This window comes from Uranotaenia lowii, chromosome 1 (genome assembly GCF_029784155.1).
Source record: "Uranotaenia lowii strain MFRU-FL chromosome 1, ASM2978415v1, whole genome shotgun sequence".
Classification (NCBI taxonomy): Eukaryota; Metazoa; Arthropoda; class Insecta; order Diptera; family Culicidae; genus Uranotaenia; species Uranotaenia lowii.
The window spans coordinates 184,613,776-184,625,315 of record NC_073691.1 but is presented as its reverse complement, the minus strand read 5'-3'; the positions used below and the strand labels follow the sequence as shown (position 1 = coordinate 184,625,315).

The window sequence follows — 11,540 nt, the reverse complement described above, 5'->3', positions numbered from 1 at the left end:
ATTCAGGATTAACCTCCTGGAGCCTCCGAGAAACAGCCGACCATCAATGTTGAATCGGTGAAATTGGGTGAGACCGTTTCATATTTACAGTTTTATACTCGCGTATCAATTTATTTTCCTGTTTTTCAACAATGTTCTAAGCCTTGAGCTTTTTTGTGAGATTGACTTACAACTAACAAATTTCGGAATAATCTTTTACCTTACCCTTTTTGTAGGCTTTTAAAATGTTACATGTGTAGGACTTTCTTTGAACCTGTTAATTGCAAGCACTTAATTTTGAGGTTTTCAAATCTCCAAAGTTTGAAATGTGGATCTTAAATTTAAAACGAGCTGAATAAATCGGTTACATGATTGTGTTTTTTGTATGAAAATGGAAAATTGTGACGATCAAACTAGGTTGGATTCTCACACAAAATATTATTGATTCAAAAATCATCAAAATATCTATTTTTAAATATGGGGTTTGGTTTTTTGAGTCAGTTGTTAGTTAAAATATTGATGTTTTAACATAACATCAGTTGAAAGTAAAACTTTTTTAAAAGTATGTATTAAACGAAACATTTGTTGATTCAAATAGACTAACATTACAACTTTGCCAGCGTTTTTAGGTAAGAGTGATTTACATCAAAACTATTCGCCGCCACTGGACATTTAAAAGCTTTTTTGCACCAATCTTAATCGTAATTATTTACGAGATAGAAATAAATCTCAAGAAATTGAATCAATTTGCACATTTATAATGGTACATGAGGGCAAGCTTAGTTAGGGTCTTTTTCCATAGGATGAAAATTTTGTAATGAGCAGAGTTTGATTTTTGTTTTAAATTAATATTTACAGTACATTTTTCATTTATTGCATTTGAATGTTGTTTGTTTCTTTGTATTTTGTCATTTTAATCTTAACTTTTTTAAGGGTATATACAAATGTAATTGTGATTGATTTAGATTAGTTATGCAGAATTGGAAAAAAAAACTGACTTCAATGTTTCAAATAGTTGAAATTTTTGTAATTATTTTTTAATCCACAATCAAAACTGAGCAATCAACCTTATTGACTGTAAATCAATATAAATAAACTAATAACAACTTTTAAGTGTTTCAATGATGAAACTTTAGAATTTTAGGAGATGAGGAGCATTATGTCATTGGCCCATGGAGCCGTAGGTGAACCGTAGTTGATAACAAACTCAAGCTCAAGCTCAAGCTTAAAAGAAACTCGAACTTAAACCATACCTCGTTTTTAAAATGGGTTTTTTATTAAGAAGTGTAACTTTATGAGAACAGAGTTTGAAACGAAACATTTTTTTTATAAAAAAACCATTTATTTCTATATAAATGTTATGCTGATTTGAAAATTTTTTCAAGAAACCAATTGTTCTTCTAAATGCTGAACATAACACGTAATTTACACAAGGCCACAAAATTTACATTTTTTGAGTTGCAATGAATTCAAAAAAACAATTTCGACTAATTTAGGAGTAGGTACTCTGAATCAAAATATGCAATATTTCTATCAGCTTTTGTTTTTAAAATGACTTTTGAAAATAAGTAAAAAGCATTTGAGAAATGTCTGCGCTTTTTTTTACAAAAACTCAAGTTAAAAACAAATCATTTAAAAAAAAAAGTTTTTTTATGAACTATCAACTTTCTTTAAGACTTCAAGTAATTTTGAGTTCTGCGAAAAAAAGTTATAGAAATTATGTGTTTTTTTTTACATTTTCTCATTTTTTAAATTTTTAAGAAGTTTTAAACCAAACTGAATTTTGAATATTTTTAAAGCATTACATGTAATCATATTGCAAGTTTCAACAAATATGTTAAATGAAATTAAGTTTTTTTCTATACTTTCTGCAGTAATGTCAAAAATACTTGTAATGATATCTTTCCATTTTTTTAAACTGTTGTTTTTAACTTTTTTTGATCATGCATCATTTTCATCATAAGATTATTCCTTAATTGGATGAAGTATGATTAACAGAATAAGAATCAGATTTTTTTCATAAATATAGGTTTATTGGTTTAATCAGTTATAGAGTGTCCATTTCCCGGCCATTTTCCCCATTCCCGGGAATCGGGGAAATCTGATGGCCTGTTTCCCGGAATTCCCGGGATCCCGGGAAATATTCAAAGACATGTAAAATATTTGCACTTCGATTCAAATATACATTGCTTATCGAACTTTTCGTGCATGTAACCCTATAATTTGTTAAAAGTGTACTCTTCATGTTTTTTTTAAACTAATTTTTAATCAAATAAATCAAACTGTTTTCAACAATAATAAATTAAAAACAGTCAACCGAACTATAATTTAACCTAAATAAGCCAAATGAAGAATTCATTCTTGCAATTAATTGCAGTTAATTAAAAATCTTTTTATTTGTTTGGGTTATTCCAACCTTTTTTCGTTTTTCTGAACATTTTACATATTTGCTTTTCATATCTATATAAATAAAAATGAATTTCTGTCTGTCTGTCTGTCTGTCTGTCTGTCTGTCTTTCTGTCTGTTCCCTATAGACTCAGAAACTACTGAACCGATTTACGTGAAACTTGGCAGGTGGGGGTATTGAGAGGCCGGAAAAGTTCGTATTATCGTTTGGGACCCCTCCCCCTAACAGGAAGGGGGGAGGGGCCTCCCAAACAAAAGACAATTTTTTGCATAACTCGCGAACCAATCAAGCAAATGGTATCACATTTGGCATGGGGTGGTATTTGGGAACGGGGAATATTTCAATGAATATTAGGTACCCCTCCCTCTTCTCAGTGGGTTATAGGAAGGGGAGAGGGGGGCTACCTTACAATTTTTCATATAATAATTTATGATATTGGAACCAAATTTGGCATGGGAAGGAATTTGGATACGAAAAATATTTCTATGATTATTTGAAACCCCTCCCTCTTTCCAGTAGGGAGATATAAAGGGGGGAGGGGCCCTCTTTTTAATTTTTGCATAACTCAAATACTAATCAAGCAAATGGAACCAAATTTGGCATGGGCGGATTTTTGGGAACGTAACATGTTCTAATGATTGTTTGAGACCCCTTCCTTCTTCCAGCGGGGAGAAAGGAAAGAGGGAGGGAAGTTCAATACAATTTTTATTGCATAACTCAAGAACTACAACTGCAAATGGAACCAAATTTGGTATTGAACGATATTTGGGTACGAGAAATGCTTCTTTGAATATTTGGTATCTCTCAATCCTTCCAAAAGGTGGACGAAAAGGGGGAGGAGAGGTCTCCCTTTACAATTTTCAGTATAACTGGAGATCTGATCGAGTAAATTTGAACAATATTTGGCATGTGAAAGTATTTGGATACGAGAAATGTTTCTATTATAAATTTAAGCCCCACCTTTTTTCAGACATTCATGGGAAAGGGGGGCAACCATACATTTTTTTTGCATAACTTGAGGCAAATGAAATAAAGTTTGGTATCACTTCCTTTGGTATACTTCCTTTCAAGTTCATGCATAAATCAAGAATTTACATCGCCAATAAAACCAAATTTGGCATATGATGGTATTTCAATACGAGAAATTTTTTTATGTCAAACAATTCCTTTCTTGCAGTGGGATGATAGAATTGGAAATAAAGGAAGAGAAAATGAAAGCTTACATTTAACTTTTTTTTTTATAAAATCCGAGAAATGGACAAAACCTTAACATGGAAAATCATTTTGGTGTGATTCTATGATTATCTGACACACCATCCTCCTTTCAGTGAGTAGGTACATAGGAGGAGGGAGGTGAACCCAATACAATTTGTCAACATAAGTTCCCAATTTATGCTAACGAAGCCAACAAATGGAAACAAATATGGCATAGAAAGGTACTTGGTTACGAGATTTAATTATCAACCAATGGAACAATATTTGATACAAGAAGATTTTTGGGAACGAAAAAAATGGATATGATTATTGAAAATCACGATCTTCATTCAGCAGGGTGAAGGGAAGAACAGGAGGGAGGGGGGGGGGCTCTCTTATCAGTTTTTTAGCATAAATCCAGAACATATCAAGCAAAAAAAAAACATATTTAGTCAATAGATTGTTAGCGTACGATTTTTTTTGGAACCCTCCTTTTTCAAGGCGGAGCTTAAAGAAACAGATTAAAATTATTAGATTTTTAACATAAATCAAGATACAGAATATTAGTTTTAGTTATTTCTGTGTAGCAATCCGAAACTCCAGCTGCAGCTCTCATTTTATAGCGGTTGCTTATGAATTATGTTATATTTTGATTTAAAATAATGCCAACAAAACAATAAAAATTTGAATAAATTCTGAAAATATCATTCGATTTTGAAAGGTGTAGCAAAGCACACCGGGTCAGCTAGTGAAAAATAAAAATATGATGTTGTCTTCATTTTCAAGTTTTGAAATACATCTGGCTTCCAAAGCCGGTGGCGTAGAGGATAGCCTTCAAGTCTTCTAAGCCAGCGGGTATGAGATCGAATCCCGATCACGGCATACATAGTACACTTTCTTTGGGTTGGTGGTTTTAGCATTTGTAAGATGCTAGCCATCATATCCTCGAAAGATGTACGCTTTAAGTTAAGAAAATAGGAATCTCTTCGAAGAAACATCAAGTTTCATTGAGATCCTATATGTGTTTGTGTTCGTTAAAAAAAAAAAAAGCCGGAGGGAAACAAGTGCATAAATGTTACTTTCAAGAAATCACAATCTGCCTACCTGTTGCGCGATTTTTTATTCCTTTTTCGAAGTGTTGTGGATTTTCGTTCAATGAAAAAGGTGTGGAAATACATATAATCTTTTTAAACTTATCTATTTTTATTAAAAAATTGCACCAAATGGCTGTAAAATGTCTACTGCCACAGGAATCGGTATATTCTCAATGAGTTTTGTATGACTATATTTTCAAAAAGAACAACAAGTTGGTGGTTCCGGAGGCTATCAGGCTTTTCCAGAGAAATAGTTTCATACATGTCGGGAATTCCCGGGAATGAAACTATGATTCCCGAGAATCGGGAATCCCCGAATTTTTCAAATTCCCGGGAATTCCCGCCCGGGAAATCCCGGGACAGACACTCTAATCAGTTATCAATGTTTGATTTCATTTTAAACTGATACATTTAAAACTCCTTATCAATAAAACTAAATGTATTCGACCAAATTTGATAAAAGATTTGAGTTCAGGACGCTAAAATTTGCCAAATCAATCATTTAAAAAATAAGCATTAAAATGCTGTTACCTTGAGTCATCGATTAAATTCTTTAAATGGTTATGGTGAAACGTGTTTAAAAAAAAAAACCTTCTGATATGTGTCAAAAAACTAATCTTTTTCATTTTTATATTTTTTTCTTAATTTCTAAAGAAATTTACCGAATTTTAAAGCACAGTTCCACAGATTAACTTGCCGAACTTGCCGAGTAAGACTATAAGTTTTACTTTTTAAATTTTAGAAATATTTAAAACCAGATTGTCTTTGTTTTTTTATTCTAAATTTTTTGTGTACTTGACGTATAACTCCTTAAATTTAAATTTTCTATAAGAATAACATCATTTCCACCTTCATTTTTTTGCAGGACCTAATATTTCAAACGAAAGTGGCAAAAAACTCAGAGCTTGTATTTTCAAAAATGAACTTTTTAGGCTGTTTATTTTGATAGCTGAAGGATTTCTTTATAAAAAGGTTTTATCTCTGACTTCTATCACTGGCACTTTTCAAATAATAATAGATATATTCTTCTTTTTTTTTCAAATTAAATGAATCCATCAACCATTGAACAAATTCTCCTATGTTCAAAATGGATTTTTCCAGTTATCGAAATTTCACGAATTTTTTTTTTAAATCGCGATTAAATATTTTTTGTTCAAATTCAAAATACAACAGCGGAATTTTTCAATCAACCCTTCAGTTGAAAATAAAGAAGCGAATTTAAACTAAGATGAATAAAAATTAACTATTCCATTTTCCATTTTCCCAACAAATTGTCATCGATAGTTTTGTACCTGATTGGACAATTATTTCAGAATTAAGATTTGTTTTTAACTCTGTGTTTTGGAATTGATTATTTTAAATTTGCTTAAAAATCTTTTGAAACAAATTTCTACTTCAGAATAAGGAACATCATTTTGAAAAAATAATCAATGACGTACCGAAAATTTTAAACTTTCATTGTGATATTTTTGTAAATCTTAGTTTTTTTATCAGTCATTTTTTCAGTTTGTTTGGTAATTATAAATGAGAAATGGTGTTAGAAATCCCTTACCTTTTTTACTGTTTATTGTTATCATTTTAGCTAAATTTGAATTTCGAAACCATTTCGAACCATTCGAATATTTAACAGCAAGTTTAATACTCAGGTTATGTAAGGTGGTCCAAAATTAGTCCCTAAAGAATTAAGAAGGACCTATTTAAGACATGGGTCAAATTGCGATTAAAATAAGTTTGTTTTGTTCTTCGAGCTTGCAAGCTGATTTTCAAGTGTTTTATCATTGCTGTGAACATGTTTATAGATGTTAAATTTATCACATCTATGCAGAAGTCTTCTTGAAAGTTGACTCCAAAAATGGCGCGTCCTCCTGAAATGTGTTTGATTTGACCCAACTATGAATAATCAAAAACTTTATTTTAAGTTTTCTATCCGTTACCAGCTTATTTTAATGGAATATAAGTTATGATAAGAATCATTAGATGTAGCTTTAGAAAAGGGGTAGGCTTAAAGCGGCACGTTATCCAAACAAACGGGAAAATTGTGCCTATATTAGTTAAAAAATTTCATGATAAACATGATTTATAAGAAAAATATTGGAATAAAGCTCCAAGGTGGCCAAAAACATCCATAGAACTTTTATCTTTAAATACTGTAAGATTTTTTTTTGCAATGCTTAAGGCATCCTGATTAAAGAATCAAGTCTCGGTAAACTATCCAAAAGCCAAAGACGGCGATCTGCATTTTTTTTTTCCAAAAAGATATGATTAAAAATATGAAAAAGGGATCAAGTATCCCCATCATTCCCTACTGTTATAAATTTACTTTTAACGACGCCGGTAAGCCTATTTTGAAAGTGACCATCTTGTTATAATATTTGCAATTAACCAACCAAATCTGCAAGGAACATGCAATGGCTGGAATTGAGTAAGACTTTTAATTTTTAACAATTATTGTCAATTATTATTATCTCCAGAAATTGATCATTGAAGAGATTGTTTTAAAACTCATGGGACAAGGTCGATCTTCCTATGTAAAATCACTAGACTTACTTAACCCGAGTATATTTGCCACCAAACCAGCGAAATAAAAATCAAACAAATAATTAAACTTATTTTATTTTAAATCATGTTGATTTATTTTTATAATAGTAACAAGACCAAATCACATTAAAGGTAAAAATTGCTGGTGGAAAAATGAATAAAGGAAATTTATATGATGCTTATGCTCATGATACATACACAGCCAGATCTTGTCAGCATCCCGGTGAGTAGTAAAAGTACATTTACTACTCATTTTTACTAGGATGGGCCCACTGTGCAGTACTGAATTCAGAGAAGGAATAAAGGAAATTTTTATGAAGCCAAAAACATAAATCATCTCAATCAATGACAAATATACGTTGTTTTTTGTGAAATTTTGTCATATTGTTTGTTATTATTTATAAAGTTCATAGTCGTGAAAAATGTAAAAAAAAATCTATTTAATTTATTGGAACACAACAAAGTTCAAGTGATTTTTACTCGAAACCAGCTTTTATGCTTTTAAACAGCTGTGGCTCCAAGACCCCATTCCTTCTTAAATCTCTTATGAACTAAAATAAAACTCATTTTCGTTTTTATTCACTTTTGATTTTATTATTTTCATAATTTATATCAATATGTCATTCCGCAGCTGCAGGTTCCTCTTCCTGTGTCTCTTTAGCTGAAATTTTGTTTTTGTTTCAGATTTTTCTGCCATTATCGCTTCCATTGTTGGCTGCCTTAAATATCATCATTGCCATTCACATCACGGGTAAGAGTTTGTTTGTTTGTTTTTGTTTTCTTTTGCTTTTTCACATGCACATGTCTCTCTTACTATTTGCTTTTATGCGTTTCTTTTTTTTTTCAGTTGATCGTTTTTATCCAACTTGGAATTACGTATTTACGGTGTTGTTATTTTGTTTTTTATCGAGAAAAGAAAAATTGAAAAGACGAAAACCTAGGAAACATGCTCGATTGGCATACACACATACATATGGGAAATAGACATGTGGGTTCTAGTTTTTTTGTTTTTATTTTCACAAATAAATATGAAGGTTTTTATCCCAGTTTGCTTACGTATTTTCGTGAATCTTTTTACAAGGTTTCCTTTATTGCCATATTCAAAGAGGGAAAAGAGTGATGGTCGATTTCTTCTTTCAAAAGTTACTGTTGAAGGATGTGTCTGTGAATTGGGTTCTTCAAATCTGACGGTTAAAGTCAATGGATGCTTAGATTGATGGGGTTGGATTTGGCAAACTGCAATTTCACATTCTCTAGTTCTGTTTATCCTTTTTCGATTTACTTTTACTGGGCTTATTTACCTTTTTTTTGTTTTCAGTTTTCTTCACATCAACATGTACGGATTTTTTTTATTACTAGGAGTGTTTGTTTTTGTGTAGTACTAAGTTAAGATATATATTAATATCATTTTTTCTTTTATTTATACTTTTATATTTTACAGGTTTCATCTGTTTCACATCATCTTAACGTTTTGCTTTGTTTAAATCAAACACTAGCTTTTTTGAAAATGCCGTTTTTATTCACCAATAATTACGTATTTTGGGTTTTTCTGTTCTTTTGCTTTTAAGCTTACGCTTCTAACTCTGTCCCGTTTTGGGTAAGAGTTGGGAAGTTTCGATTGTTGTTGTTACTCCATCGTCATTTGAGATCAAACGCCTTCATTGCATCTTGTTGTTTAGATTTGTTTGATTGTTGCTATGGCAAGAGTTTCAGTTTCAGTTTACATTCGATTGAACCACGCCGGCCTACTTTGTGATGCTCTGGAAATCGTGTGTTGGCAGCAGAACAATTTCAAAAAGTAAAACTGGCAACACTGCATCAGAAACAGAACAGAGAAGCCAGTTTATCAGTCGTTAAAGTCCGTTCCAAAAAGCACGATTTCTTTGAGTTATCAAAATTAAAAATGCATTCTTAATCACCCTGACTGTTTGTTTACGTATTTCAAGATCGGTTTTGATTTGTTTGTGGTAAAAGTTAGGTTTTCGTTTGAATTTGGTTTTGTTTTGTAATTTTTCATTGGTGACGACTTTCACTTCTCAGTAAAGCGAAATATTTACAAAGGGCTAGAAATCGGAAAGTTTTCAGGTTTTCTTCCCTGAAAAATGGATGTTGAAAAGTAAATTCAATAGAATCAAAAATCTGAGGAAAGTTCAATAATTTTTTAAAGCTGCTAAACTTAATTTTCAAAAAAAAAAAAATTCAACAAATCAATTTAAAGAACAGATAAAATTTGAGCACAAAATATAGTTGTGATTCAGAAAAAGAAACATTGGGTGGATATTAAAATAAAAAAAAAAATTCGGACTCAAACTGATATGTGAAATGTTTGACAAATCAAAGACTTGTTTAGAAGAAAATGGAAGACAATAATGCTAGAATTTTTGCTAAGAAAAGACGCAACAGCTGATTCAATATAATTAGACAAAAAGGATCAAATGATAATAAAATAAATAACATAAAATGAGAGTTTCTTACAAACGGTTTAATTTATTTAAAGATCTCATCATCATCATCCGGCTAACTAAACTTATCAGGGATTATTTGTAATGATTTGTTGTTATCGGTTTTTTTTCCTAAATGTTTCTGAATGTTAATATAAAATAGTAACAAATTGTTTCTCTTTCTTCTGCTTTTTTTTACAAAGAGAAAACTAACAAAAGACAAAGTTTGCAACTCGGATTTCCACGTCTGAAGTTGTTGTGTTTTTGTTTTGTTTCGTTCTCTCTAATCTATAGCTTTTAATATTAACTCTAAACCACTGGACAGATTATTCTTGTTTTTTTTTCTTCTTTTTTGTTTTGTTTTGTTGTTTTACGTTAATGAGATTTATTTATACTTTTAATTACGTATTTTGACCCAGTCTGGAGACGGTTTTTCATTTTCTTCTCGTCGCCGGCTGCATCTTTGCAGTACGCAGCCAGTCTCAGGTGCCAAGAACGCAACCTCCAGGCAGCGACTTGAACCACCCTAACGCATCCTATACACTGTTGGTTGAAAGTTGGAACGAAAATGGGTTGCGTTTTTTAGTTTATCGAAAAAGAAAACTAATCGCGCGCGCTAAAGTTAATGAGTACGACCATTTTACATAACTAAATTTTACCTAACACAGTTAATTTTGTTTTTGTTTTGCTTTCCAAAGTCGGGATGAAAGATTTTGTTTTCATTTTTTTTCCTCCTGAACATGAGCGAAAATTCTCCCGGCCTACTTTGTTACTTGAAAGTCAAAAACGGAGGAGTTATTTTTTTGTTTTTACTCCTACTGCTCTCTCCTACGCTCATCGGTATCTCCTATCAATCGCGCTCTTTCTCTCGCTCTTTCTCAAATCAGTGTGGCTGATTTCTGCGAACATCGCACTTCGGGTTTTGCGTTTTTTTTTTCTTTTGTTTAAGATTCTAATAGAAAAAATAGGTTCCTTAGCACTAGTACGTATATTTGTTATTACTTTTACTGTTTTTGTTTTTTTTGTTAAATTTTTAACTGATTTTATCTGATCTTCCGGCTACGGACAGCTACCAGCGGCCATTTTGTCCTTAAGCTGCACTGCCAGTGGCTGTTGGATGATTCTCTGTTGCCATCTCGTTCGCTCTCGGACAGCTTCAACACAATCAGTCAGTCGCTGCCTCGTCGCACTCTCGTTCTCTCGTTCTCTCGTTCACTCGTCTTTCGCTCATAGCTCGACTCGATTCGCTCTCCCTCTCTCTCTTTCGCTTTTGCTTACGTCATCGTTACGTGGTACTGGTTAATCTGTTTTGTTTTTGTTTTCATTACGTATTTCGGTGTTTTCATTTTTGTTATGATGTTTTTGCTGTTGCAGTTTACGATCGCTCTAGAAACGGCTGTAGTGGGGAACCGAAGATGTCTCTAGTACTCAGGTTTGCGCTGTTGTTGTCCAAGTTGTTGATTCACAGGTGCGTTCAGATTGGAGATGGATTGCAAAGAACCGAAGACGAATGATGAAAGGTAGAAAAAAACATAGAAAAACAAAAGTTATAGAAAACATATCGACAACTTAAAACACAAATAAACATTTTTCCCAGTGTACTGGGAAAAAAGTATTTACAATCTAAAAGGAGTTGGGATCACTTTAAACAATGATAAGGGGAGGAATTTGGAAACCGGAAATGGAATTGGTAGGTGAGGGAGAAAAATTGGGGACACTCCTAATCCAGTTCAGTCTGAAAGCGTAGTTTTGTTCTTTTTTTTCGTGCGGTTTTGATTAACGTTTTCACTTCCTCTATTGCATTGGAGCTTGCTCAACTCATTCCCACCTTTTGTTGTGTTGCATCACCTGGTGGTTTTGTGGGATTGAAAAACGTTTTAATTGAA

The 11,540-nt window shown here is 32.1% G+C and overlaps 1 protein-coding gene across 9 annotated transcripts in view; it reads right to left on the bottom strand.

The window, feature by feature from the left end:
• Nucleotides 1-9,680: 9,680 nt before the first annotated feature.
• The window catches only part of LOC129739942 (homeobox protein abdominal-A homolog), a 107,361-nt gene continuing 105,501 nt past the window's right edge, over nucleotides 9,681-11,540 (bottom strand). For 3 of the 9 annotated variants that reach the window (XM_055731496.1, XM_055731538.1, XM_055731546.1), the window contains one exon: nucleotides 11,116-11,502. In XM_055731496.1, coding sequence (XP_055587471.1) covers nucleotides 11,473-11,502 — 30 coding nt within the window. In that variant the 3' untranslated portion in view covers nucleotides 11,116-11,472. Of the gene's footprint in view, nucleotides 11,094-11,113; nucleotides 11,503-11,540 lie in introns of those variants that run through there. The other 6 variants (XM_055731505.1, XM_055731535.1, XM_055731539.1 and 3 more) reach the window with 4 other exon arrangements.